Source organism: Hyperolius riggenbachi, chromosome 5 (assembly GCF_040937935.1).
Source record: "Hyperolius riggenbachi isolate aHypRig1 chromosome 5, aHypRig1.pri, whole genome shotgun sequence".
Lineage (NCBI taxonomy): Eukaryota > Metazoa > Chordata > Amphibia > Anura > Hyperoliidae > Hyperolius > Hyperolius riggenbachi.
The window spans coordinates 206,839,526-206,865,408 of record NC_090650.1 but is presented as its reverse complement, the minus strand read 5'-3'; the positions used below and the strand labels follow the sequence as shown (position 1 = coordinate 206,865,408).

Genomic DNA, 25,883 nt, shown 5'->3' with positions numbered 1-25,883 from the left:
ATTTGCTATAGATTAGATGCATACCTGTTATCAATATATATTCCATGTAAATTATATGTATTTTTTTACATTCCAGCATCGCATGAGACCAGAAATTGCTCGACTGTTAACTCCACATATTTATGATCAGCTGGAAAATCACATGTCTGTGTTGAATTTTGATAATATTAAGGTGAGATTTTAATTTATAAACAAAAATGTCACAGCTTAACTAGCCATGGGCCATGATTCCCCAACTCACTTGCCTCTGGCCCTCGATGTCCTGGTAGCTCCCTTGGTACTACCATTGGTGTGTGCACCCATACATTCACAGGTGTGGGAGGCCAAGACCTTTGACCCTAGGCAGTGGTGCATGACTGACCCTGTGTGAGGCCTGGAACCCACTACAAAATGCTATCGCTAATCGCAATCGCTAGTGTTTTGTATGAGCGGTTTGTATGCGATTTCATGAGCGTTTTTGGCAGCGATTTTAAAAAGTGTAATCAATGTGCCAGCGGTTGTGTAGCAATTAGCGTTTTTGATTCTGATTGGTCCTTTCAATTAATTGTAATTTTGTTACAGTGTACAGTAACTTCAAAACGCTAGCAAAATCGCTCTGTGTAGGTTTTGATGAGCGATTAGGCCAGCGTTTATATACTTTACATTGCAGAAACGCTAAACGCAAAAAAATGCTGCATGTCCCGCATTTTGCAATTTGGTAATCTCAATCGCTCCAGTGGAATTTGGCCCATCCATTAACATTAGCTGAGCGTTTAGGGAAATCGCTAGCGGTTTGAATCGCTCCATAAATGCTCAGAAAATCGCTCTAGTGAGTTCCAGCCCTTAGGCTTCTTTTACACTGCAAATCGCAATTGCAATCTCCAATTTGCAATTCTGATTTGCGATTTTCGCTGGATTCTAGCAACAAAAGAAAAAACACGCAGAAAAACGCAGCATGCAGGACTTTTTTTAATCGCATCAAAACCTCAAAAAAAGGCATGTAGTTCAAAAGAGCCTTTAATTCTCTCTGCAGCCATGCCCACTGACTTGTGTAAAACAATCAGTGCCTGCAGAGGTGATTAGATATGTGGGTTAATTGGATTGTTTGACCCCTAATGACCAGGCCATTTTTTATAATTCGCCAACACTATAATGAGTTATTGCTCGCTCATACAACTTAGCACCCAAATGAATTTTACCTCCTTTTCTTCTCACAAATAGAGCTTTCATTTGGTGCTATTTGATTGCTGCTGCTATTTTTAGGTTTGTTTTTTTTTATTAATAAATAATACCTACATTTTATAAAAAAAAAACATACAGATAAGTTAATTGGCAGACTAAGATGCATACACTACACTATACATACATAGACATATGGTTAGGGCAGGGATTAGATTGTAAGCCCCTCCGAGGGACAGTTAGTGACAATATACTCTATACAGCGCTGCATAGGATGTCAGCGATATATAAATACTTAATGCCTGTTTGTTAAAAAAAAAAGAAGCCTCCCAGCTCCAATCGCTGGTTGGCAGGCTGATGGCTGGAGCCCGCTGTGTTTGCTGACGGGAGACTTTTGCGAGCATGAGCTCCCGCCAAATCTCATTCCTCGCGAGATGACACACATATGCGGGTTAATATTATAACTATTAGGGAGGGATAGGGAGTAAAAGGGATTAATAAGTATAGGAAATTTATTTTTAATGTATATTTAATTGTAATGCTACTACTTGTCCACTAGATGACCCCACACTTTAAAAATGCAAAATGCACCAAAAACGCAATAGAAAATAGCAAACGCACCATCCTAAAATGCTACTTTTTCATGCTATGCCATATATAAACCCAGCCTAAAAGTGAAGTATTTAGGGGCATATATATATATATATATATATATATATATATATATATATATATATATATTTCATGACAACATGACATATATATACGTCAAGTGTAGTTGTGGAGAGTGCACCACCAGTTTGTTACCACATGTGGTATCATTTTAAAGGGAACCTAAACTGAGAAGGATATGGATTTTCCTTTTAAAATAATAGCAGTTGCCTGACTCACCTGCTGATCCTGTGTTTCTAATGCTTTCAGCCACAGCCCCTCAACAAACATGCAGATCAGGTGTTCTGACTGAAGTCAGACTGGATTAGATGCATGCTTGTTGCAGGTGTGTGATTCAGCCACTATTGCAACCACAGAGATCAACTGGACTGCCAAGCAACTGGTATTTTTTGAAAGGAAACATCCATATCCCTCTCAGTTAAGGTTCCCTTTAACTGTGACAAGTTGTAGTATACATTTTGGAGTGTCTTAAAGCTTGGATCCACGTCACATAAAAAATGGGTAGGAACAAACTCAATCAAAACATAAAAAGTCAATTTCAAAATTACGATCACACTTGGGAAAGGAGATTGGAGTAAACTTTTCCATATCTATGTCTTTATGGGTTACCCTTTCCCTGTACAATCTAGATGGCATCTAACTGAGCCAATGCAGATTGATGACAGACATGCTGCCTGCTAGGCAGCTTTGCAGAGGAATGGCTAAATGTGATTTCGTCTGAGTAAAGACATATTCGGTGGCACAGTATGCAGTACAGTATTTTTTTCTTATATGAAAATGCGCGGGAATACTTCTGGGATCTTTGCTTTTCTTTTTTTCTTTTTCTCCTGGCGTCCTGACAATGCAGCGGTGGCGGCCATGTTACTTCCGGCTGCACGAGGCATAGATGCTGCTGATTGGAGTAGCAGTTAAAAGGACGGCAGGGAATGGCCCTGGTCACTCAGTAAAACGCCAGAGCAGCGAGGAGAGGTGGATTTCCCTGGAATCTTATATTTTTTTGCTTGAAGTAAGCTTTTTGCCTACATGTTGCTCTGTTTCTGATACGATCCTCTCCTGGTTTCTGGTTCTATTATCCTATTCTATGCTTTGCTTTTTTCACAGAGTGTGTACTGTGCCCAGAATATGGGAAGATCATCAGGACATAAATATTCAAAAAAAGAGGAAGTTTGAATACCTCTTTATGTATTCACTAATAGTGATTATACATATCTGTATTTAGTTACCGCATATCTTTTCATTCAAGATCACGATCAAAAGAGAGACGATCCAAGGCTAGATCAAATTCCTCTCACAGATCTTAAAGATATGAAGACAGATCACCTTCTACACATCGACATGATGAACAGTATTATCATGGTAGTTCAAAATTAACTTCAAGACGTGAAACTACCAGAAGATCAACATCTCGATCAAGGTCTTGTGAAAGATCGCTAAAACCAACCTCAGCATCACAATATCCTAGTACATTAAGAGATCTACAACAACATAATACAGAAAGTTTGATAAGCTATAATCCAACAAACACTGATGGAAGAAATGAATGCAAGAAGTATGACAACTGCAGAAGCTCAAGTCACTACAGTGGTTCATGACAGTGTTCCACGTTCAAAGGATGGGCAGGAAGAGCAGACAAACGAAGAAGAAGGGGAAGAAGAAATTTCTTCGAATTTCGATTTTGCATATGTTCAAACTCTGATCTTAGCAGCTAAGGCTGCAATCCACTGGGAGCATACAGAAGAACCTCCGAAAAAATCTAAAAGATATTATCCACATTTAAAAAAGAAGATGGTAACTTTTCCATTAATGGGGGAAATAAAAGAACTAACTGATGATTGGGAACGATTAGAAAGGATACCTTCTTTGCAAAATCGTTGGGCAAAGCTGTATCGTGTGCCTGAAGAAGCATCTTTTCTGTCAGCTTCACCAGTAGTTGATGCATCCATCTCCAGCTTAGTGAAACATTTAACCATTCCCAGGGAAGATTCAGTTACGTTTAGAGATGGACTAGACAGGCGCATCGATAATGATCTTAAGAAGATTTCTCTTCAACAGGATCCATGAGACCAGCAATAGCCCTTACCTCTGTAGCTAAAGCTATCAAGTCCTGGTCAAAGACCATTGAATATACTGTCAATGCTGGAGGTGAAAAAGAGAATATTCTATCGGCAGTGCAAGACATAGAAATTGCAGCAGAGTTTGTTAGCGATGCAGCGATAGACACAATAAGAGCTGCCTCCAGATCCATGTTATCATCAATCACAGCTAGAAGAGCGTTCTGGCTCATCCCATGGGCAGCAGACCCGACATCCAAACAACTTTGGTTCAAAATACAATTCAATGGAAAGAATCTATTTGGTTTAAAACTAGAAGATGCGATTAAATGTGTTACTGGAGGGAAGTCAACTCTGATTCCGCAGGATAAGAGAGGTCGATGACAATGATTTTTTACAAAAGAATCAAACCCAGACAAGATTTAAAGACATTAAATCCTATAAACCAAGACGAGAATTCCATAGAACCTGGAAAGTGAACCAGCCAGCAGGTCAGAAGAATAACAAGTCTACAACATTTAGTTCCCAGTCAACTTCAAAACCGTTTTGACAGTGTCCTCTCCCAGATTGTTCCGGTAGGTTCCCATCTAAAGTATTACGGTCAGATCTGGGAGGAAAATATACACGATCCATGGGTGATATCTACAATTAAAGACGGACACCCCTGGTCTTTCAAGCAAACTCCAATAAGGAAATTCAGCCAGACCAAAATGCCATTTTCAATACAAAAAAGAGATATATTACGTCAGTTCAGAAAAGACTTATTATTACAAAATATAATTCAAGAAGTATTGATAAAGGAAAAGTTCATGGGAGCATACCCACCAGTCTTTTTAGTACTAAAAAAATGAGGGGGATGGAGACCGGTTATTGATCTGAGATACTTAAACGATTTCATAAGAGTGGTAAGATTAAAGATGGAATCCATACACAAAATAATTACAGCCGTACAGCCAGGAGGCTTTATGCTTTCAATAGATCTTCGAGATGCCTATTTCCAATACCGATTCATGAAAATTAACAACAGTTTCTGAGATTCACGATCAAAGACATTAATCTACAGTTCTCATCCCTTCCGTTCGATCTGTCAACATCACCTCGAACATTCTCAAAGATACTTCAAGCTTTAGTGGCATTACTCAAAGTTCAGAAAATTAGAATTTACAGTTACATAGATGATTTACTACTGCTAGCCCAAACAAAAGAAGAAATCCTACAAGATCAGGAAAAAGTAATAAAGACATTAACAGACTTCGGATGGTTAATAAACCAAGACAAAAGTCAATTGTCACCTTCGAAACAACTAATCTATCTAGAAGCCCTGTTTGATATGCAAAGAAACATTGTATCTCTACCTTTAGACAAGATGATGAACTTGAAATAGTAAAGGATGTTCATAAATTGCAATACATAACTGCTAGACAATGGCCTCAATTCACTAAACTTATCTCCTGTTTTTAAAGAGAATCTGTATTGTTAAAATCGCACAAAAGTAAACATACCAGTGCGTTAGGGGACATCTCCTATTACCCTCTGTCACAATTTCGCCGCTCCTCGCCGCATTAAACGTGGTTAAAAACAGTTTTAAAAAGTTTGTTTATAAACAAACAAAATGGCCACCAAAACAGGAAGTAGGTTGATGTACAGTATGTCCACACATAGAAAATACATCCATACACAAACAGGCTGTATACACCCTTCCTTTTGAATCTCAAGAGATCATTTGTGTGTTTCTTTCCCCCTGCAGTTCTCATGCACTGAAGTTTCAGGCTGCTCTTTTCTTCCTGCAAACAGCTTTGCCCTTGTCTGTAATTCCTCAGTATGTGAAAGCCCAGCCAGCTCAGAGGACGATTTATCCAGCTTGTAAAAGATAAGAGAGAAGAGAGAAGCTGCCCTAATCTAAATAATACACAGGCAGTGTGCATAGAGGGGCCTGGAAGGGGCCTGGAAGGGGGAGTTCATAGCAGAACCACAACACTGAAGAACTTGGCAGCCTTCCAGACACAGCCTGACAAGTCTGACAGGGGAAAGATACATTGATTTATTACAGTGATAGTGACAGTGATAGACTGTGATAGTAGAAAGTGCTGCAGTAAGCCAGAACACATTAGAATAGCTTTTGGAACTTGTAGGATGATAAAAAACAGGATGCAATTTTTGTTACGGAGTCTCTTTAATAACTCTTCTAGAGTTGTTACCATGGTGATAAGGCATGTAGTATTCAGGAAACATTTTACCTCAGGCAAGCCTAAAGTTAACTCTTCTGTCTTCAAATTAACTCTCCAATCCTTAAAATAACTCCAGAGTTAAAGACAGGCTGTTAATTAGCTGCATGTGAAAATAACTACAGAGGAGGTAAATTAACTACAGAGGAGGTAAATTAACTACAGGAGAGGTAACTTAACTACAGGAGAGGTAACTTAAGGAATGAAGAGGTAAGATAACTCTCTCTCACTCTCTCACCTTATTATCTCTAGCATGATCTTAGTGAATTGAGGCCAATGTCTGTCTTTTGGGAATATTGACCTCTACAATCCCAATAGTCAGATGGCACATCAGGCCTTTCCAGCAATGGCAGAAAATGGATTATTAGCAATTTAAACAAATTACGCCTCCAATGAAAGCATTCCTGTCTTGGTGGAGAGTTCATCAGAATTTGACAAATTGTACTTCCCTTCAACCTGTAGAATGGATAATTCTAAAAACAGACACGAGTCAAACTGGATGGGGGCACAGTTTGTGAAGGTCAAGCAGTACAGGGTCAATGAACTGTAAAAAGATTAGAAGTATTGAACGAGTTAGAGCTAGCAGCTGTACTCCATGCCTTGAAAGAGTTCAAATCACAAATTTATCAGTGGTCACTAGGCGCTTGATTGTACGATGCACTGAGCCAACCATGGCCAGTTTTTCAATATGCCTTTTTCCCAACTCCTCTGATAGGCAGGTTTCTGCAGATATTGAAAACGGAGAAAGTAGCAGCAATGGTGGTTCTACCTTACTGGCCGAGGAGGCCATGGTTTCTGTTAATTCTACAGATGGCGGTGACAGTGCCAATAATGCTTCCTCCCCTTCGAGATCTACTTTCTCAACAGAATATCCTTCACTCCAACCCGCAGAGATTGCATCTAATGGCCTGGAAACTGAAAGGCAGAAACTGATTTGTTTAGGGTGCACAGACCAAGTCATAAAAACATCACAAAGTGCCAGAAAAGCTACAACTAATAAAGTCTATTGTAATATTTTGAAAAAAATTGTAGAGCACACAATACAGAAAGGTACAAATTGGAACAATCCAAATGTGTCAGATATCCTTACCTTTTTACAGACGGGAGTAGATTTAGGTTTAAATCTTAAGTTTCATCAAGGTTGAGATATCAGCAATTTCAACATTCTCAGGTACACAGTGGTCCAAAAATCCACTAATACAACAATTTTAAGACCTGTAATCAAGATAAGACCTCCAAAAAAGAATATATTTCTAAAATGGGATTTACCATTAGTCTTAAGGTTTTTAGAACAAGAGCCATTTATACTGATGGAAAGTTGCTTGATATACAATTTAACTCAAAAGGCTGTGTTTTTGGTGGCTATAGCATCGTCCAGCAGAGTTTCAGAAATACAGCCATTTATGGTGAAAGAACCCTATACATCATTCTTTAATGATCGGGTAGTACACAGACCTTGGCCTCAATTCACTAAGATCATGCTAGAGATAATAAGAGAAAAGTTGCCTCCACACAGTGAGAGAGTTATCTTATCTCTTCATTCCTTAAGTTACCTCCTCTGTAGTTAAATTACCTCCTCTGTAGTTATTTTCACACGCAGTTAATTAACAGCCTGTCTTAAAGCGGTATCGTCACCATAAAAATCAAATTTCAACAGCAACTGGTCTGAGTGTATTAAGCGATAAAGATGCTAATCCTGCATTCAAAACTTTTTCTGCTGTTATGATTTGGAGTTATCACATACTGAAGATGCACTGGCCCTTTAGTAGTCGGTGCCAAAGAATTGCATGCTGGGGGTTCTTTTATCTATAATCTATTCCTCCTCTTCCCTTTATTTCCCTGACAGCTGCTTATCTGAAACCTAATCCCCTACTCACTTCTGTTTACAAGCAAGGCTGAGGTGACTAAGCGATTGGAGGAGACAAGAAAAAAAGTAAAGGGCAGAAATTACATCACGAGTTAGCCTTAACTGTGGGCAAATGACATGGCCCCCCCTAGAAACAGAATTCTCGTCATTTACTATATAACATTCACTGAAATCAAAACGTGAACAGTATAATACATGTGTTTTGTAAGTAGATCAAGTATTTATCTACTTATATATGTGTTTTTTTTCTCTGGCATAGTATGGCTGATCCTACTGCTTTAAACTTTAGAATTCTGGAGTTATTTTAAGGAGTGAAGAGTTAACTTAAAGACAGAAGAGTTAACTTAAGGTTTGCCTGTGGTAAAATGTTTCCTGAATACTACATGCCTCATCGCCATGGTGATAACTCTAGAAACGTTATTAAAGACAGGAGATAAGCTTAGTGAATTGAGGCCATAGTCCGCAATTGCCTAAAGTATTGTCAAACTTAAATATAAATCGAGAAATGTATTTACCTATATTATATATGGAGGAAAATTTGAATATACAATCTTCAGATCAACTACTTGACAGAAATCATCCTTTGGGCATTGCTAATGTATTAAAAGATTACATTTTAAAGACAAACGACTTCAGAAAATCAGATCAGCTCTTTATAATACCATCTGGATGTAAAAAAAACAATCAGGGTAAAGAAGCGCCCAGGGTTTAAAACAACAGTAAAAACTTTTTTCCTATGAGAATGTCTTTGTTGAGGTAAGCCACCTCATTTATTGTTTTTATTGTTGTTTTTAACTCAGTTTTATAAACCCCTGGGCACTTCTTTACCATCATTGTGCTTAGTCAGTCACCAGTCCCTCCCCCCCCCCCACATCTGTTGTGGGTGGGGTTCAAAAACAGACCATGTTTGAAGCCATTATTTGTCTTTTAAAAAAGAAGCGACCGCCACCAGTACCAGCCTGGGACACCCCGAGTTGAGACGGGTTCATTATCTCCACCTGCTTTCTGTGGTTGGTTTCCCCCAGCAACCCACCTTTGTGAGTAGCCCTTTTATCATGTTGTTTTCAGTGTTACTGACATACTACACCATTTGGGCTCCCAAATTTTGTTTTGGCTCTTCTTTCCAGGGTGTCCAGACACCCCATCCACTTCGTGGATATAAAAAAGGGCAATCAGCATCTACACACACAACATCAAGTTGGATTGCAAAAATTATTCAGAGAGTTTATAGAGCAAAGGGTCTGGAACCTCCTAGGGAGATAACAGGACATTCTACGAGGTGAATAGCCGCCTCTTGTGCAGCACATGTAAGAGTGTCCGCCGACACTATTTATCGAACAGCAAGTTGGGCAACAGTGCACAATTTAATTTCTCATTACCGGGTGGACCTGATGGCTTTGACCACAGCAGAATTTGGAAAAGCTGTACTATCTGTTAGATAACACTTTTGTTCAATACATTTTTGTTTGATGTTTTTTCAGCATTACCCACCCTTGTTATTATTTGTTTATATACATCCCATTAGCTAGCAGAGAAGCAGACAAGGCACCATCCACAATTCTTGAAGTATTTATTTTTCCACCATCACCAGCACAGACATATACAAGTCGAACAAGTGTGACAGCCTTTTTTTTTTAAATGCTTAAGGTATTTATTTTTTTTACCATCACCAGCACAGACATATACAAGTCGTACAACTGTGATGGCCTAACAGCCGTTTCATGGCACTTCCCCTTTCTCAGAGATCAATAATCACAATACACAATATCACTCAAGCTTAACTACTTTGAAAGGTAATTCTTATTGCACCCCACTGGTGTATCATCCAGTCTCCGCTGAACGCCGTGTCGTATTCGCTTCCGCATTGCGTCCCGCCCCCTTTCGGGGTCACGTGTGCGTATTGACCAATCAGCGGCCCGAATCCAAAGACGTACTCCGTCACGCTGGGTCGGCGCACGTTCGTAGTGATGCGTTCAGGTTACCAAGGAGATATGGATGCACACTGTGGGAGAGCGGCAGCTACAAGACATTAAGAGGAAAGAAGAAACAACAGTGAATTAAAACCATATACTTGTAAAATCAGAATTACATCTTAAAGGAATTGTCCAGGCAAAAAAAAAAAATGAGTTTCACTTACCTGGGGCTTCTACCAGCCCCATGCAGCCATCCTGTGCCCTCGTAGTCACTCACTGCTGCTCCAGTCCCCCGCTGGCAGCTAGCCGACCTCGGGGGTCGGCGGGCCGCATTACGTACATTTTTATGCATTCCCGCTAGTGCAGGAACATTAACACATACATTTTTACGCGTTAGTGGTGCAACGCGTAAAAATTTACGCATGGCACCACTAACGCGTAAAAATGTATGTTAATGTTCCTGCACTAGCGGGAATGCATAAAAATGTACGTAATGCGGCCCGCCGACCCCCGAGGTCGGCTAGCTGCCAGCGGGGGACTGGAGCAGCAGTGAGTGACTATGAGGGCACAGGATGGCTGCATGGGGCTGGAAGAAGCCCCAGGTAAGTGAAACTTTTTTTTTTTTTTTTTTTTGCCTGGACAATTCCTTTAATCGGTTAAAAACCTGTTTCAGTGAGCTGCATCTTAGAGAATGGTCCAGATTCAATATTCACTTAGATAACAATAAAGTTAATTTAGCCCATCTGCAAAGCAAGCCCTTGTTCTAGAAATCAGTCTTACTTCCTCTTTGTGCAAGATCTGTTCCCGATTTCCCCCTCTATGGGGAATTGGAACTCATTTTAAACCTGTAAATCTAAGGCCCTCAGTTTCGCCCCATGCTCCTGTCTCATGTGTGCAATGAATCTGCCCGCACCTTTCCTGTGTGGACAGAATTCACATGTTCTTGAAATCTAGTGGCCAATTGCCTAGTAGTTTCCCCTATGTAATATTGCTGACATGGGCATATAATGGCATAAACTACAAATGTAGATCTGCAATGTAAATAATCTTTGGTTTACAATTCTCTCTCCTCCCAGTTGTACACTTTTACCAGGGAGGAACTGTTCACAGTGATTGCAGTCTCTACATTTGTAGTTGCCCTTTGGACGATATTTTTGTAGCCAGTTTTCCTTTTTCACTTCACGCAATTCACTGGATGTGACAATGTCACCAACTGTTTTTGCATGTCTAAAGGTGATGAGGGGTTTAGAATTAGCTAGGTACGAGAGGGAAGCATCCTCTTTTAGGATAGTGCAATGTTGTAAACGGAATTGCAAATTTGATTGGCCATAGGTGTATAATCGAACCAGTGACGTAGCTAAGGAGCTGTGGGCCCCGATGCAAGCACTCTATACATAACAATTGATACGGTGCACCAAAACCTGCCAATGGTAACTACAGTGTCAGAGGTGCAAGAAGGGGATGGGGAACAGCTTGTTAATGATTACCACTATTCAAAGTATCTATAGAAGTCATTATTATGAGCACAGGACCAATAGAGAGCTAATACTGCACATGAGGAAGGGCCCAAGGGACCGATGTGGTCGCATCCTCTGCACCTCCTATTGCTACGCCCCTGAATCAAACACCATTGTGACCCCATTATTGCCACTACCTTGATTTCTCCCTAGGTTCTTATTTCTCCTATGTCTATTTCCCCCTCCCCAGATCAATTCCATGCAAATTTTACTTTTTGCTTTTAGGAATGCTTTTCTCACTAGGTCTTTGGGTAGTTTTTAGTTAGGAGTCTAATGCCCAGGTCGTAGTTTTGTGAAAAAAAATCTGTTTCAAGGCTATTATTGCACCTTAACCTTAAAAATTGTCCATAGGGTATGGCATTGAGGGTGTGTTGGGGATGGTAGCTATTGTACTGTAGCAATGAATAGGTGCAGGGCCGGGCCGAGGCATAGGCTGGAGAGGCTCCAGCCTCAGGGCGCAATGTAGGTGGGGGCGCAGAATTCATTCAGCTGTCATTCCTAATTGTGTTTGAAGCAGAAAGAAATAAGAAAAGGGGATACATGGCAGTGACTGCAAGCCAGATAACTAGATATTACGGTGTTGGGTAGGTTGTGGGCCCTGTGGCGCCTCTTAGTCTAATAGCAATCAGTGTGTGATGGCTGGGGTGGCAGGGATGGAGGGGCGCACTTTGGTGTCTCAGCCTTGGGTGCTGGAGGACCTTGTCCCGGCTCTGAATAGGTGGCTGTCTTTTTTCTATGCCCCTTACTAAGCAATTGGCCACCTTCAGAAAAGATTGTTAAATCTAAAAACTCGATCTCTTTTCCTCCCCATACACCTTAAATTGCATTTCAAAAGCATTAACATTGATATGCTTGACAAAACTTTAAAAGTCTGGACGATCTCCCTTCCAGACAACCAACACGTCGTCCACAAATCTCTGTATCAGCAGACAACGGATGTGCAATATGGGTTGGATTTTCTGCAAATCACCTTCTCTTCTCACTCTGCCAGATATAAATTGACGAATGTGGGAGCTACAGCCGTCCCCATCGCCACACCCGATGTCTGCCGGTACCATGTGTCGTTGAACAGAAATGCATTATGACTTAGCACACACATTCACAGTGAATTTTGACCATTCCTTTTCCTCCCCATGATCGACCATATACCTCCCCAGTATTTCCACCCCCAGTCTCTGTGGAATTTTGGTATATAAGCTGACAACGTCTATGGAGGCTAGATGATAATCCTCTTTCAATTCAATGGATTCTATCTTCTTTAGAGTGTCCAGCGTGTCTATAAGAAGTGATGGAACTTCCCCAAGTAATGGCTTTAAAAAAAAGTCCAGAAATTTAGATAGGGACTCTGTCAGAAACTCCCTGGCTGACACAATCGGCCTACCAGAGGGGTGCAGACACTGGGGTGTCTACATATTTGTGAATTTTAGGGAGGAAATACCATACAGGCTTTTTGGGAATGGTGGGAGGAGACCTCCTGTCTTTTTGGAGATATGTCCCTGTTCCACTCCCTTTCTCAACAGTGTCTGCAATCTACTCTTGTACTGTTCATTTGGATTACTCTTAAATTTTTCATATTCATCCTTGCCACCCTCTAATTGTTGCAGTGCTTCCTCCAGATAGTATTCCCTTTGCATAACTAAGTTGCCCCCCTTCTCTTTTTTCTTAAAATGATTATTTCATCATCTTTCAATATTTTCAAAGCTTCCAGTTCTTTGGGGGCTTCCAGTTCTTTGGGGGCAATATTAGGCTTCTTCGTTGGGTAACAACAATAACAATAATATTTATATAGCGCTTTTCTCCCTGGGGACTCAAAGCGCTGTGACCCTGCATTATGCAGTCTCAAAGGCTAGGGAAAAGAGGTGAGTTTTTAGCCTTTTTTTAAAGCTGTCCAGAGAAGGAGCCTCTCGTACTGATTGTGGAAGTGAGTTCCATAGAGTAGGGGCTGCATAGGAAAAGGCCCGAGCACCAAATGTTAAGTGTATCCTGGGAATAACCAGCTTCATCTTGTTGGCCGAGTGAAGGGTGCGTGGAGGGGCATAAAGTTCCAATAGATCCGCTATGTATTTGGGCCCCATGTGGTGTAGAGCCTTGAATGTCAGCAGGCAGATCTTAAAATTGATTCTCCATTTTACCGGCAACCAGTGAAGAGTTTGCAGTACTGGGGTGATGTGTGAGCTGCGGGGGGCATTGGCTAGGAGTCTGGCTGCAGCATTCTGTAAGGGGCGCAGAACCTTATCTGTAGATCCGATGAACAGGGCGTTGCAGTAGTCTAGGCGGGAGGATACAAATGCATGAACCAGGGCAGGAAGGTCTTCAGCTGGGATAAGGTGTTTGATTTTCGCTATATTTCTTAGATGGAAGAAGGAAGACTTGACGACAGCTGATATCTGCCGTTTGAGGTTTAGATTTCCATCCAGGATCACACCAAGGTTTCGCACAGAGTCTTTATACTGTACAGTATCTCCCCTAATTGCTAGTTTGAGGTGGTGAGCGTTCTGAACTTTATCCATCATGTGTGGACCACCTACCACCAACACCTCTGTTTTGTCCGAGTTCAGCCTCAGCCAGCTGGTGTTCATCCAATTTTGTAAATCCACTAGACACGCATTTATGGATGCTGATGGGTCTTGGGTGCCAGGCTTGAAGGTCAGATACAGTTGTGTGTCATCTGCATAACAATGGTATCCTAGGCCATAGTTCTGGATTATTTTGCCCAGTGGGAGCATGTAGACTGCAAAGAGCAATGGTGATAGTACAGAACCCTGTGGAACTCCATAGGCAAGTGGCACTGGATTAGAGTAGTGTGCGCCCAGACATACTTGCTGTGTCCTGCCAGATAGGAAGGTCTGAAACCAGCTAAGAACAGTACCCCTTAGGCCACTGTAATTTTTCAGTCGCTGGATTAGTATTTCATGATCCACAGTATCAAATGCTGCAGACAAGTCAAGAAAAATCAGAATTATACAATAATACAATACAATAACATTTCTATAGCGCTTTTCTCCCATAGGACTCAAAGCGCTTAGGCTCTCTCAGATTCAGTAGTTAGTAGGATGAAGTATTCACACAACAAAAGTTATATTTCTGCAAATGCCAGACTGAACAGGTGGGTTTTCAGTCTGGATTTAAACACATCCAGGGATGGGGCTGTCCTGATCTGTTGAGGTAAGGAGTTCCAAAACATAGGGGCAGCATGACAGAAGGCTCTGGGACCAAAAGTTTCCAAGTGGACTCTGGGTATGACTAGATTATTAGAACCTGTGGATCTGAGAATGCGGGGATTGCTACGCAGCTGTAACATATCTTTCAAGTATCCAGGGCCTAGATTATTCAGGGATTTAAATGTCAGTAGGCCGATCTTGAATAGGACCCTCCATTCTATAGGTAGCCAGTGAAGGGAATGCAGGACTGGCATTATGTGGCAGTAACGGGGTTGGTTGGTTAGCAGTCTGGCAGCAGTATTCTGTATCAGCTGTAGGCGGTACAAGACCTTTTTTGGAAGGCCAGTGTAGAGAGCAATCACCCCTGTCCCTTGCAGTAAGTAGATCATTCGTTACTCGGACTAATGCCGTTTCATTGCTGTGCCTTTTCCTGAATCCTGACTGAAAAGTATCAAAGATGTTGTTATCTGTAAGCCTGGCTTCTAGCTAGTTGGCGACTGCTTTCTCAATAACTTTTGATAGGAATGGTAAGTTCGCCACAGGTCTGTAGTTGGTTACAGAATCAGGATTTAGTGATGGTTTCTTCAAGAGTAGTAAATCCAGTCTATCTATTCTGCATCCCAGTGTACTAGGGAAGTCTCTGGTGGATTTCCGTTGACTGAACCTTTTTTCTTTTGGATTTGCTATTTCTAGCCCCTCAATTGACCTCTGGTTCCCCTCCTTCCATAGACCCTCCAGTATATTTAATGCTTTCAAGTCCTTACTGGACCAACCCTGCTGGGGTACAAAACCCAAACAACCCACTTGGGATCCTTCTCTATTCTCCTCATATTCCTGGCTTTTTTACCTGACACCTTTGTTGAGTTTTTTTATAGCTCTATACCAGTGTACTTCAAAGTTAAAATATTCGCAAACCGGCAAGTGACATGATAACTTAAACCCTTTTCCAAGCCTCTCATACATTCATGCAATGGTATACCTGAAATGTTGATAATCCTCAGGATTTCTTGGCAGCAAAGTTCTATTATTTGTTCCGGGAGTACCTCTTTCCATAGGTCCCCTCTGCCAGGTCATCCGTTTCCTCTTTCGTTGGTTTATATCGTCGGCCTCCCCGCCGGAAGAGCCTTCTAAAGGGACTTCTACACATTTTTGGTTAGATTCTCCAGTTGTTTTTCTCTTAGGATTAGGTTTTTCTCCTCCATTTGATTCGTCTGGACTTGAGTCTAAGCTGGAGTCGGTCGTCAAATATCCCTTTTTAGGTCGACTTTGGATTCGTCTCTTCAGCTTCTGATTTTTAGGTTGCTTGCTCCAGTCAAATATTTTCCCCTTCAGAAAATCGTCCTGGTCACATTGACATTTTCGCAGTTTTCTTTCTTTAATTTCGTTTTGCACTTTGACCAGGTGATTCTCCACCTTAGAGACAACCTCCTGCACAGCCTACAAACCACCCCACCAAATAAAAACAAACTGCACTGAGAAACTACTGAACGCTGCTCCATTGTCCTAGTTAAGCCCACCACCAAGTATTCTCCAACGTCTGCTACACCATTTTCCCTACCTATTTCACCACCACTCCCAGTGCAACAGTATGTATCCCCAACACATCATTATGCGTACCCCCCTCATACCTCCTCCTCTTTCCCTTGATCACCCGCCCTATTGGTGCCTCATGTTCTGGCTCCATCTGCTCCTCCCCCTGGTCCCTTGTCCACTTCTTGCCACACATCTTAACCCCAGGCCCACTCCTGTCCTCCAGCCCCCCCATTCCCCTCCTCATACTTCCCCCCCCCCTCGCCCACCACAACCAAATTCACCCACCAAGCCCCTCTCCCCGCCGCACCTCCCTCCCTCCCCATACCCATGAACATTCTCGCCCCAATCTCATTACCATCCGCCCCATACTCAGACAATCTTTTCCTATATCCGGCGCTCTCTGGAATGCCAAATCTATCTGCAACAAGCTTACAACTATCCATGACCTCTTTATCTCAAAAACCCTCACCTTTCTTGCCCTTACTGAGACTTGGCTCACTCCCTGTGACCTGCCTGCAGCTGCAGCCCTTTCCTACAGGGGTCTACACTTCAGCCATACCTCAAGACCAGATAACAGACCTGGGGGAGGGGCGGGCCTACTCCTCTCCCCGTCCTGCACTTTCCGTGTCCGTACCCCTCCCCCTTCTATTTACTTTACCTCCTTTGAGGCCCATGTTATCCGCCTCTACCATCCCCTCCCAGCCATTATTGCAGTCCTGTACCGCCCCCCCCCCCCCCTCCAGTACAATATCGCACTTCCTTGAAAACCTTGCCTCCTGGCTCCCACGCATCCTGTCCAATGACCTCCCAACAATCATCCTCGGAGACTTTAACATTCCAATTGATGAGCCTACCACCTCTGCTGCCACTCAGCTTCTCTCGCTCACCAACTCCCTTGGCCTCACTCAGCATACTAACGTCCCCACCCACAGCGCTGGTAATACTCTTGACCTAATTTTCTCCAAAGCCATCATACTTACAAACCTGGACATTGCACCATTCCCCATCTCCGACCACCACCTCATCACCTTCACCCTCACTCCATCCAGCACCCCCTGTCCCCCTCCCCAAACTGAACGTTGACAGAGAGATCGGCGCAACCTTGACCCCAATGTACTAGCCACTCCCCTCCACTCCCTCTCCTCCTCCCTCCCCAGTCTAACCTGCCCCAGCGAAGCGGCAGCTCAATACAACAGTAACCTCTCCGCAGCCTTAGATCATGCTGCTCCCCTGACCTTTTGTACCAACAGTCGCCCAAACCCCTAACCGCCCAAACCCACACTGCCCTCACAAAAAATCTACAAAATGAGACATGAGCTGCAGAACGCAAATGGAGGAAATCCTGCAACAACCATGATTTCCTGGGATACAAGACCAAGTTGCAGACATACCATACTGCCCTCACTGATAGCAAACATATACTTCACTCACTTGACCGCTACCCAAGCCTCCAACCCATGTCGTCTTTTTGCCACCTTCAATGCCCTACTCAACCCCACCCCCCCCCCAACCGCCACCCACTCAGCCACTGACCTATCAAACTACTTCATCAACAAAATTACAACCATCCGGAGGGATATTTCTCTCCTCCACTCTATCGCCCCCGCCTCCCCACCACATCCGACTCCTGCCTCTTTCTCCTCCCTTACCTCCTTCAATCCAGTCACGGTGGAGGAAGTCAACCAGCTGCTGGCAACTTCACCTGCCACTTCCTGCCCCCTAGATCCCATCTGATTCTCTGCGCACACATTTTTCTGGTCTGGCCCCTGTCCTCACCCACCTGTTCAACCTCTCCTTCTCCCCCGGCATCTTCCCCTCCATATTCAAACAGGCCACTGTGCTTCCCCTGCTAAAGAAATCTTCACTTGACCCTGCTCTGCCATCCAACTACCGCCCAATCTCTCTCCCCCCTTTTGCCTCGAAAATTCTTGAACGCCTGGCCCACCAACGCCTGACCAACTTCTTTAATTCCAACTCCCTTCTCGATCCTCTGCAATCTGGTTTTCACACAGCCCATTCTACAGAAACAGCCCTCACCAAAGTGGTCAATGACCTTGCCCTTGCCAAAGCCGAAGGTAAATACTCCATCCTGCTCCTCCTGGACCTCTCCTCGGCATTTGACACTGTCGACCACTCCCTCCTCCTCCACTCCCTGCAGCTAATGGGCATTCAGGACCTAGCCTTACCCTGGATCTCCTCCTACCTCTCCAACAGCTCCTTCACAACATTTTTCAATGGCTCCTCATCCACTCCTACACCCCTCTCAGTTGGTCTTCCTCAAGGTTCCGTCCTAGGACCACTACTGTTCTCACTCTATACTGCCTCAATTGGCAAAATCATCTCCTCCATGGGTTTCAATTACCACCTGTATGCCGATGACACCCAGATATATTTCCACACCCCAGATCTCTCCTCCTCTACCATGGACAAAGTCTCTGCCTGCCTCACATCCATTTCCTTCTGGATGGCTGCCAGGTACCTGAAGCTTAATTTGGACAAGACTGAGCTTCTAATATTCCCACCCCGCACAACTGAACCTCTCCCAGATCTGCACGTCACTATCGAAAATACTACCATCCGCCCTACCTCCCAAGCCCGCTGTCTAGGCGTTACTCTGGACTCTGAACTTTCCTTTAAACCCCACATCCAAGGTATTGCCAGATCCTGCAACTTCCACCTCCGCAACATCTCCAAGATCCGCTCCTACCTGTCCCCTGACACCACTAAACTCCTTATCCACGCCCTTGTCATCTCCTGCCTAGACTACTGCAATTCTCTTTTGTCTGGCATCCCCTCTAACCGTACTGCCCCACTTCAATTGGTAATGAATGCGGCAGCCAGACTGATACATTCTGCTCACCGCAGCACCTCTACAACTCCGCTCTGTAAAGCCCTACACTGGCTCCCCATCAGCTTTAGGATCAATTTCAAAATCCTGTGCTTGGCCTACAAATCAGTGCACAAGACCTGCCCAACCTACATCTCTGATCTGGTCCACAGGCACATACCAGCCCGCCCCCTCTGATCCTCCAATGACCTGCGCCTAGTCGCACCACGCATAACTCAGTCACATGCACGATTGCAGGACTTCACCAGGACTGCCCCTACTCTCTGGAACTCGCCCCCACCAGCCGTCAGACTTGCCCCCACCTTTAATACCTTCAAACAAGGCACCCTCTCAAAAGATGCACCTATTGTCTCCACTCCCACCCTTTATATTGTAAGCCTCTGGCAGGGCCCTCCTCCCTAGTGTTTCCAGCTTGATTATGCAATCTTACTGACAATCACCCCTCTTGTGGACTAGAACAGTCTCTATTTTGACCTATGACACTGTATTGTTATCAAATCATTTGCATGATCTTGTTTTGTTGTGAGTTTCCGTATGTTCTACCTTGTATGTTAACCCATTTATCTATTGTGCAGCGCTGCGTAATATGTTGGCGCTTTATAAATACAATTAATAATAATAATAATTGATCTTCAGAAGTTAACTTGGCCAGGTCCTCCTTACAGGTTTCGATATTAGCAGTGGCTTTCTTATATACCATTTCAGTTCTCGCTAGAACAATTGCCTGCAGCTGTAAGGCATTATCTAGTTGCTGTTCCAAATTTTCATGAACTCTGGATCATCTCCATATTCTGTTGCTTCACTGTATTTTCGAAATCCCCTGGCAGCGATTTTTGTCTTTGTACCGTCTAAGGCTTGCTACTGTCCAAAAGAGTTTGACCTCCCTCTCGGACAAGCAATATAATCTTTGTATACAATATAATACTTTAAGCATTGTGGATGGTGCCTCGTCTGCTTCTCTGCTAGCCACTGGAACTTGTTGATGTTCGAAAGCACACCACAGGAGTACCCACCGTCACTGTATAGGCCCCCCAGCGCATTTGGTGCCGACATCTGTGTGTGTCTATTTGTGGATACATCCCATCAGTATGTTGCCAGGGAGGAACCAGGGAAAACGGAAAATTCTTTACTTACCTACTGGTAATTTTTCTTTCCTGGTGCGTCTTCATGGCAACATACGTACCCTCCCTTGTGCAGAGATAATATTCAAAAGAATGGCCTAGAGACGTCAGTTCAAAACTTTTATAGACATGGTCCTATCAGGGTTGAGGGGCAGAGTCAACCCATTAGTATGTTGCCATGGAGATGCACCAGGAAAGCAAAATTACCGGTAGGTAAGTATAGAATTTTCAGTTTTGAGACTAGTACTGGCTTTGCGATGCAATGCATTAGTTGTCATGTAGGTGATTTATCGGGTGAAGTAAAAGTGTGCATGTAGATGGGCGTGGCTATGCACGCAGTCTGAGCGGACGCTAACTTTCAGAGCTCTCGTCTGACCCTCTCCTAACCGGCTCTAAATCCTGTCTTTTTACCGGCCTCGAGCACTTAAAAGCCGGCGGAACTATCCCTGTTACCGGTGGAGGGATTATGACGAAGGGGGCGACTGGAGAGGACCCGCCGGAGAAGAAAACCAAGCCAGGCAAGTCTCGAGGCATCCAGACCTGCGCCATCTTGCCTGCAGCCCAAGCGAAGGCCACACAGACCCCAGCACCAATGGCGGAGGAAGAACAGCCGGATCTCACACAACTCATGGCTGCTATAACAGCGTGCAAAGAGCTGATTAGCTCCACAGGGGACACCCTAGGTACAAAAATCGACTACCTGCAGTCCCAGATGACGACGCTCCGTCAAGATGTCTCCACTGTCCGTGAAAGAGTCACGCAAACTGAGCGAAGAATAAGCGACCTCGAGGACTCCTCCGCCATCGCCTCAACAACCTCGGCCGAACTTGTAAAACGCTTGGAATAAAGGGCTGAGGACTCCAAGAATAGGAACAGACGTAGTAACGTCCGCATCATGGGCCTCCCAGATGGAAGCGAAGGGGACAACCCGGTAACTTTCATTACGGCCTTGCTTACACGCTTAATGCCTGACACGAACTTCTCTACATGCTTCGTAGTGGAGAGGGCACACCGCATCCCATCTAAGCCTCTCCCTCCTGGCTCTCCTGCACGTCCCTTTATGTTTAAGCTACTAAACTTCCAGGACCGAGACACGATCCTCCGAGAGGCCAGAAGACTCCAGGACATAACATACAGTGGTGTGAAAAACTATTTGCCCCCTTCCTGATTTCTTATTCTTTTACATGTTTGTCACACTTAAATGTTTCTGCTCATCAAAAACCATTAACTATTAGTCAAAGATAACATCATTGAACACAAAATGCAGTTTTAAATGATGGTTTTTATTATTTAGTGAGAAAAAAAACCTCAAAACCTACATGGCCCTGTGTGAAAAAGAAATTGCCCCCTGAACCTAATAACTGGTCGGGCCACCCTTAGCAGCAATAACTGCAATCAAGCTTTTGCGATAACTTGCATCAAGTGTTTTACAGCGCTCTGGAGGAATTTTGGCCCACTCATCTTTGCAGAATTGTTGTTATTCAGCTTTATTTGAGAATTTTCTAGCATGAACTGCCTTTTTTTTTTTTCAACATTGAAATTTTATTAAAGAACAAGTGTACATACAAAATGTAGCGATTTACAGAGTCATTGGTATCAGTCTCAATAAAACATGTAAGCGAGATACAGGTGAAGACTTAAGATTTTAAAATCTGAATTCCGGGGTGTTAGCAGAGAAATGTGGCCTTTAATATACTAGATCGTAAGAAGAAGAGGAGAGCCGGCTTCGACCCCCAAAATATAACTGGTAAGTTCACATCTGGGGGAATTTATCATCCCAGGGTGACCAAGTTCTGTCAAACCGATCCTCATCATCATACAGAGTAGCCGTAATCTTTTCCATCCAATAATAATTATTAATTTTGTGTTTCAGAGCTGCTTTTGGTATAGTGGTGGATTTCCACTCCTTAGCTATAATAGCTTTAGTTGCATTGCAGAAGTGTACCAATAGTTTGTTATTGAATTTAGTGAGAAGAGGATCAGTTTTGCCAAAAAGGGCCACCCATGGGTCGAAAGCCACATCCATTCCCAAAACTGAGGAGGCTAGGCGGAAGCATGCCCTCCAGAAATCTGCTACAACAGGACAAAATCACCAACAGTGGGCTTGATCAGCCCGCATATTGCAACTTCTGAAGCATAGGTCTGTATGGGAGATACCTCTTTTAAGGAGTATCGAGGGGGTTCTGTACCAATCATAAAATATTTTATATCCCCTTTCTCTAGTTAAGCTTTTCCTAGAGGATTTTGCAAGGTCCAGGAATATAGCTTCCCATTCTTCCAGGGACCATACCTTTTGAAGTCTCTCCTGCCATCTTATCATGGCTGGGGAGATCTCTTCCAGACGTTGGTACCAAAGCTCATGGTAAAATAGAGATATCATACCAGGTGTATGCTTATAAGAGTGGAATTCCCTAGCTATAGGTGGTGGAGAAGTCTCAAAGTCCTCCTCTGTGCAGCCCTGAACGAAGTGCCTGAGTTGTAAGTATCTGAAAAAATCTGGTAGCTGAAGGTGATATTTGGATTTAAGATCAGGCCATGATGAGATCTTGCCCTCTGGGGCGATGTCTTTGATAGTAAGGGAACCCAATTTAAGCCAGTTGGCCCATACCTGAATCTCAGTTCCAGGTAGGAAGTCTGAGTTCACGAGGATTGATTCTTCGGGGGAACGCCTATTGAAAAGACCCAGTCTGGATCTTTGTGCTTTCCAGATGAGCAGGGATTCTGTAACAACTGCCAGAGGTCCAGACTTAGGTAGCAGAGGTCGTCTAGTCCAAAGTAATGATGCCAGGGGGAAGGGGTATATTAATGCTGCCTCAAGGTCGACCCATCTGATAGTGCCAGGCGTAGCAGACCATTGAGCAATTTGTGCTAGACGGGATGCGTGAAAGTAGGTTCGGGGCTCCCAGTCCACCTTGGGCCTTACTCCTGGCTAGGTGCTGATAGCCTATCCTAGGGACCCTACCAGCCCAAAGGAATTTTGTGAAGTGCGATTGTAGTTTTTGAATATCAGAACGAGAGATTCTGATAGGGAGGGCCCTATAGAGATACAGGATCTTCGGTAGTGCGGTCATCTTGAGCGCATTGATACTACCAAGTCAGAGAGATATTATAAGAACCCCATTTAATAGGTTATGTAGCTTTGTTAGAATAGGAGTATAGTTGGCTGCATAGTGCTGCGCAATGGAGGGCGTGAGAATTATACCCAGATACTTTAGACCCTTTGATTGGATTTTGAACTTGAATTTGGCAGCAAGTGCTATCTGCTGTGTATGCGTTAGCCCAAAAGTCAGAGCCTCTGATTTGGTACGGTTAATTTTGAATCCGGATACTGAGCAGAATTCATCTATTAGGTTGAATAGTGCTGGTAGGGAGGTATGGGGGGCTGGTAAAGGGTGAACACTGTGTCATCTGCAATTTTGAATTCCTCCTTCCCAACCCCCACGCCTCTGACATCTACAGATGCCCTAACCAGCAATGCTATGGGCTCAATGCATAGTGCGAAGAGAAGGGGGGAGAGAGGGCACCCCTGTCTCGTACCGTTCTTAATGGGGAATGGTTTTGACCTGAGACCCATGTTGCAAACCGACGCTGTCGGGAGTGTGTAAAGGCTACGGATTCCATTAAAGGGACTCCGAGCAGTGCAGAAACTATGAAAAGATGCATATCAATTTAAAGATCTTTTACTCCTCTTTCCAATGATCTATAAACCGCCGCCCTATGCCTTTTAGTTTTAGCTATTTTCGCGATTGAAATTGCCGCGGCTGCGACTTCTATCGCGAAAATAGAGAAAACGAAAAGGCGTAGGGCGACGATTTAGGAGTCGCCAGAAAGAGGAGAAAGAGAGCTTTAAAATGATATCCATCTTTCCATAGTTATATTGTATTACCCAGGGCGACTTTTTCTCAAAGTCAGCAGCTCCATTCAGCAGAAAAAGTCGCCCTGGGTAATACAATATAACTATGGAAAGATGGATATCATTTTAAAGCTCTATTTCTCCTCTTTCTGGCGACACCTAAATCGTCGCCCTACGCCTTTTAGTTTTCTCTATTTTCGCGATCAAAGTTGCAGCCGCGGCAATTTCGATCGCGAAAATAGCGAAAACTAAAAGGCGTAGGGCGGCGGTTTATATATCATTGGAAAGAGGAGAAAGAGAGCTTTAAAATGGTATCCATCTTTCCATAGTTTTTGCACTGCTCGGAGTCCCTTTAAGGAATTCGCTTGTGATTCCAAATTTCTGTAAGACCAAACGCATATAACGCCAATCCACTCTATCGAAGGCCTTCTCTGCATCCAGTGACAGAATCAGAGAAGGCCCTCTAGCATGATTCATGACCTCGATTGAGCTGACCATTCTTCTGATGTTATCGGTGGTCTGTCTTCCCATAACAAACCCTGTTTGATCTGGGTGTATAACTTTTGGCAATAGGGCGTTCAGTCTATTGGCCAAGATTTTTGAGAAGATTTGAATGTCTGAGTTTATCAGGGAAATTGGCCGGTAGTTAGATATTTCTGCAATATCTCTGCCTGGCTTGGGTAAAACCACTACTGATGCCTGAAGGAATTCAGGCAACAGATCTTCCTCACCTATCAGCAGTTTATTGAAGAGAGAAGTTAGTACTGGTATAAGGTGGGGTTTAAATGTTTTATAAAATAGGGCTGTATAGCCGTCGGGCCCGGGGGCCTTGCCATTCTTTAGGGATGAGATAGTAATCTCTACTTCCTTAGATGTTATTGGGGTGTTGAGTTTAGATTTATCCTCTTGGGAAAAAGAGGGAATCTGGATTGTATCTAAGTATTTGAGGATAAGAGGAGCCTTCATTGTGGTGTTGTCGGTGGTAGTGCCGTTATACAAATTAGTGTAGTATTGTGAGAAGAGATCTACTATGTGAGTGGGATCATAAGACATTCTCCCAGATCTATCTCTGATAGGATGGAGCCTGTTCTGGGCCAACCTCTGGGAGAGTTTGCGGGCCAGCAAAGTGTCTGGCTTGTTAGCTTTATCATACAATTTTTGGTTCGTAAGTCTAAGGGAGCGTTCAGCACGTTTGAATAATAGTGCATGTAGCTCTTGTCGAAGTACCAGAAGCTGGTCCAGAAGTTTTTGTTCCCCGGATATGGCATGCTGTATTTCTAGGTTCCTGATCTGCTGCTGGAGTGTCTTAAGTCTTAAGAGGGAAGGCTTTTTTCCTCTGTGAGGATATTTTGATCAGGACCCCTCTAACTGTAGCTTTTAGGGCTGCCCAGTGTATATTCTTAGAGGTGTCGTTTGGGGAGTTATGTGCCAGAAATTGTCTGATAGATTCGGAGACCTCTTCCTGTACCTCATGGTCCTTCAATAAGGATTCGTTTACTCTCCACTGATATTGAGAAGGAGGGCCTTGAATAGCTATGGTAGCTTCAACCGAGGCATGATCAGACCAGGAGATTACGGATATATCCACCCTACTGGTTCTCTCCAGCAGGGTTGCGTCCATAAAAATAAAATCGATTCTGGAATATAACCCGTGAGGGTGTGAGAAAAAGGAGTGCCCTCTCTCCCCCGGGTGTAAAGCTCTCCATGAGTCCCATACATTGACCTCTCTTAGGAAGGCTATGAGTGTTCTATCTGGGGGTCTACGTGTGCCGGTGCCAGGAGGAGGGGTATCTAACGTGGTGTTGAAATCTCCTGCAAGGAGAAGCTTTCCTTCTCTATGCATGGCTATTTTTGAGGTTAGAAGATTAACAAAGCGTTTTAAACCTTCAGAAGGAGCGTACACATTAACAATGGTATATAAGCATCTAGATATAGAGGCAATGACAATTAGGTATCTCCCCTCG

At 43.5% G+C, this 25,883-nt stretch overlaps 1 protein-coding gene across 1 annotated transcript in view; it reads left to right on the top strand.

Annotated features, from left to right (window-relative positions):
• The window catches only part of LOC137518578 (NFX1-type zinc finger-containing protein 1-like), a 338,789-nt gene that overhangs the window by 293,675 nt on the left and 19,231 nt on the right, over positions 1-25,883 (top strand). Inside the window, exon 15 of the mRNA XM_068236642.1 lies at positions 77-172. Within this exon, the coding sequence (XP_068092743.1) occupies positions 77-172 (96 nt within the window). The remainder of the gene's footprint in view (positions 1-76; positions 173-25,883) is intronic.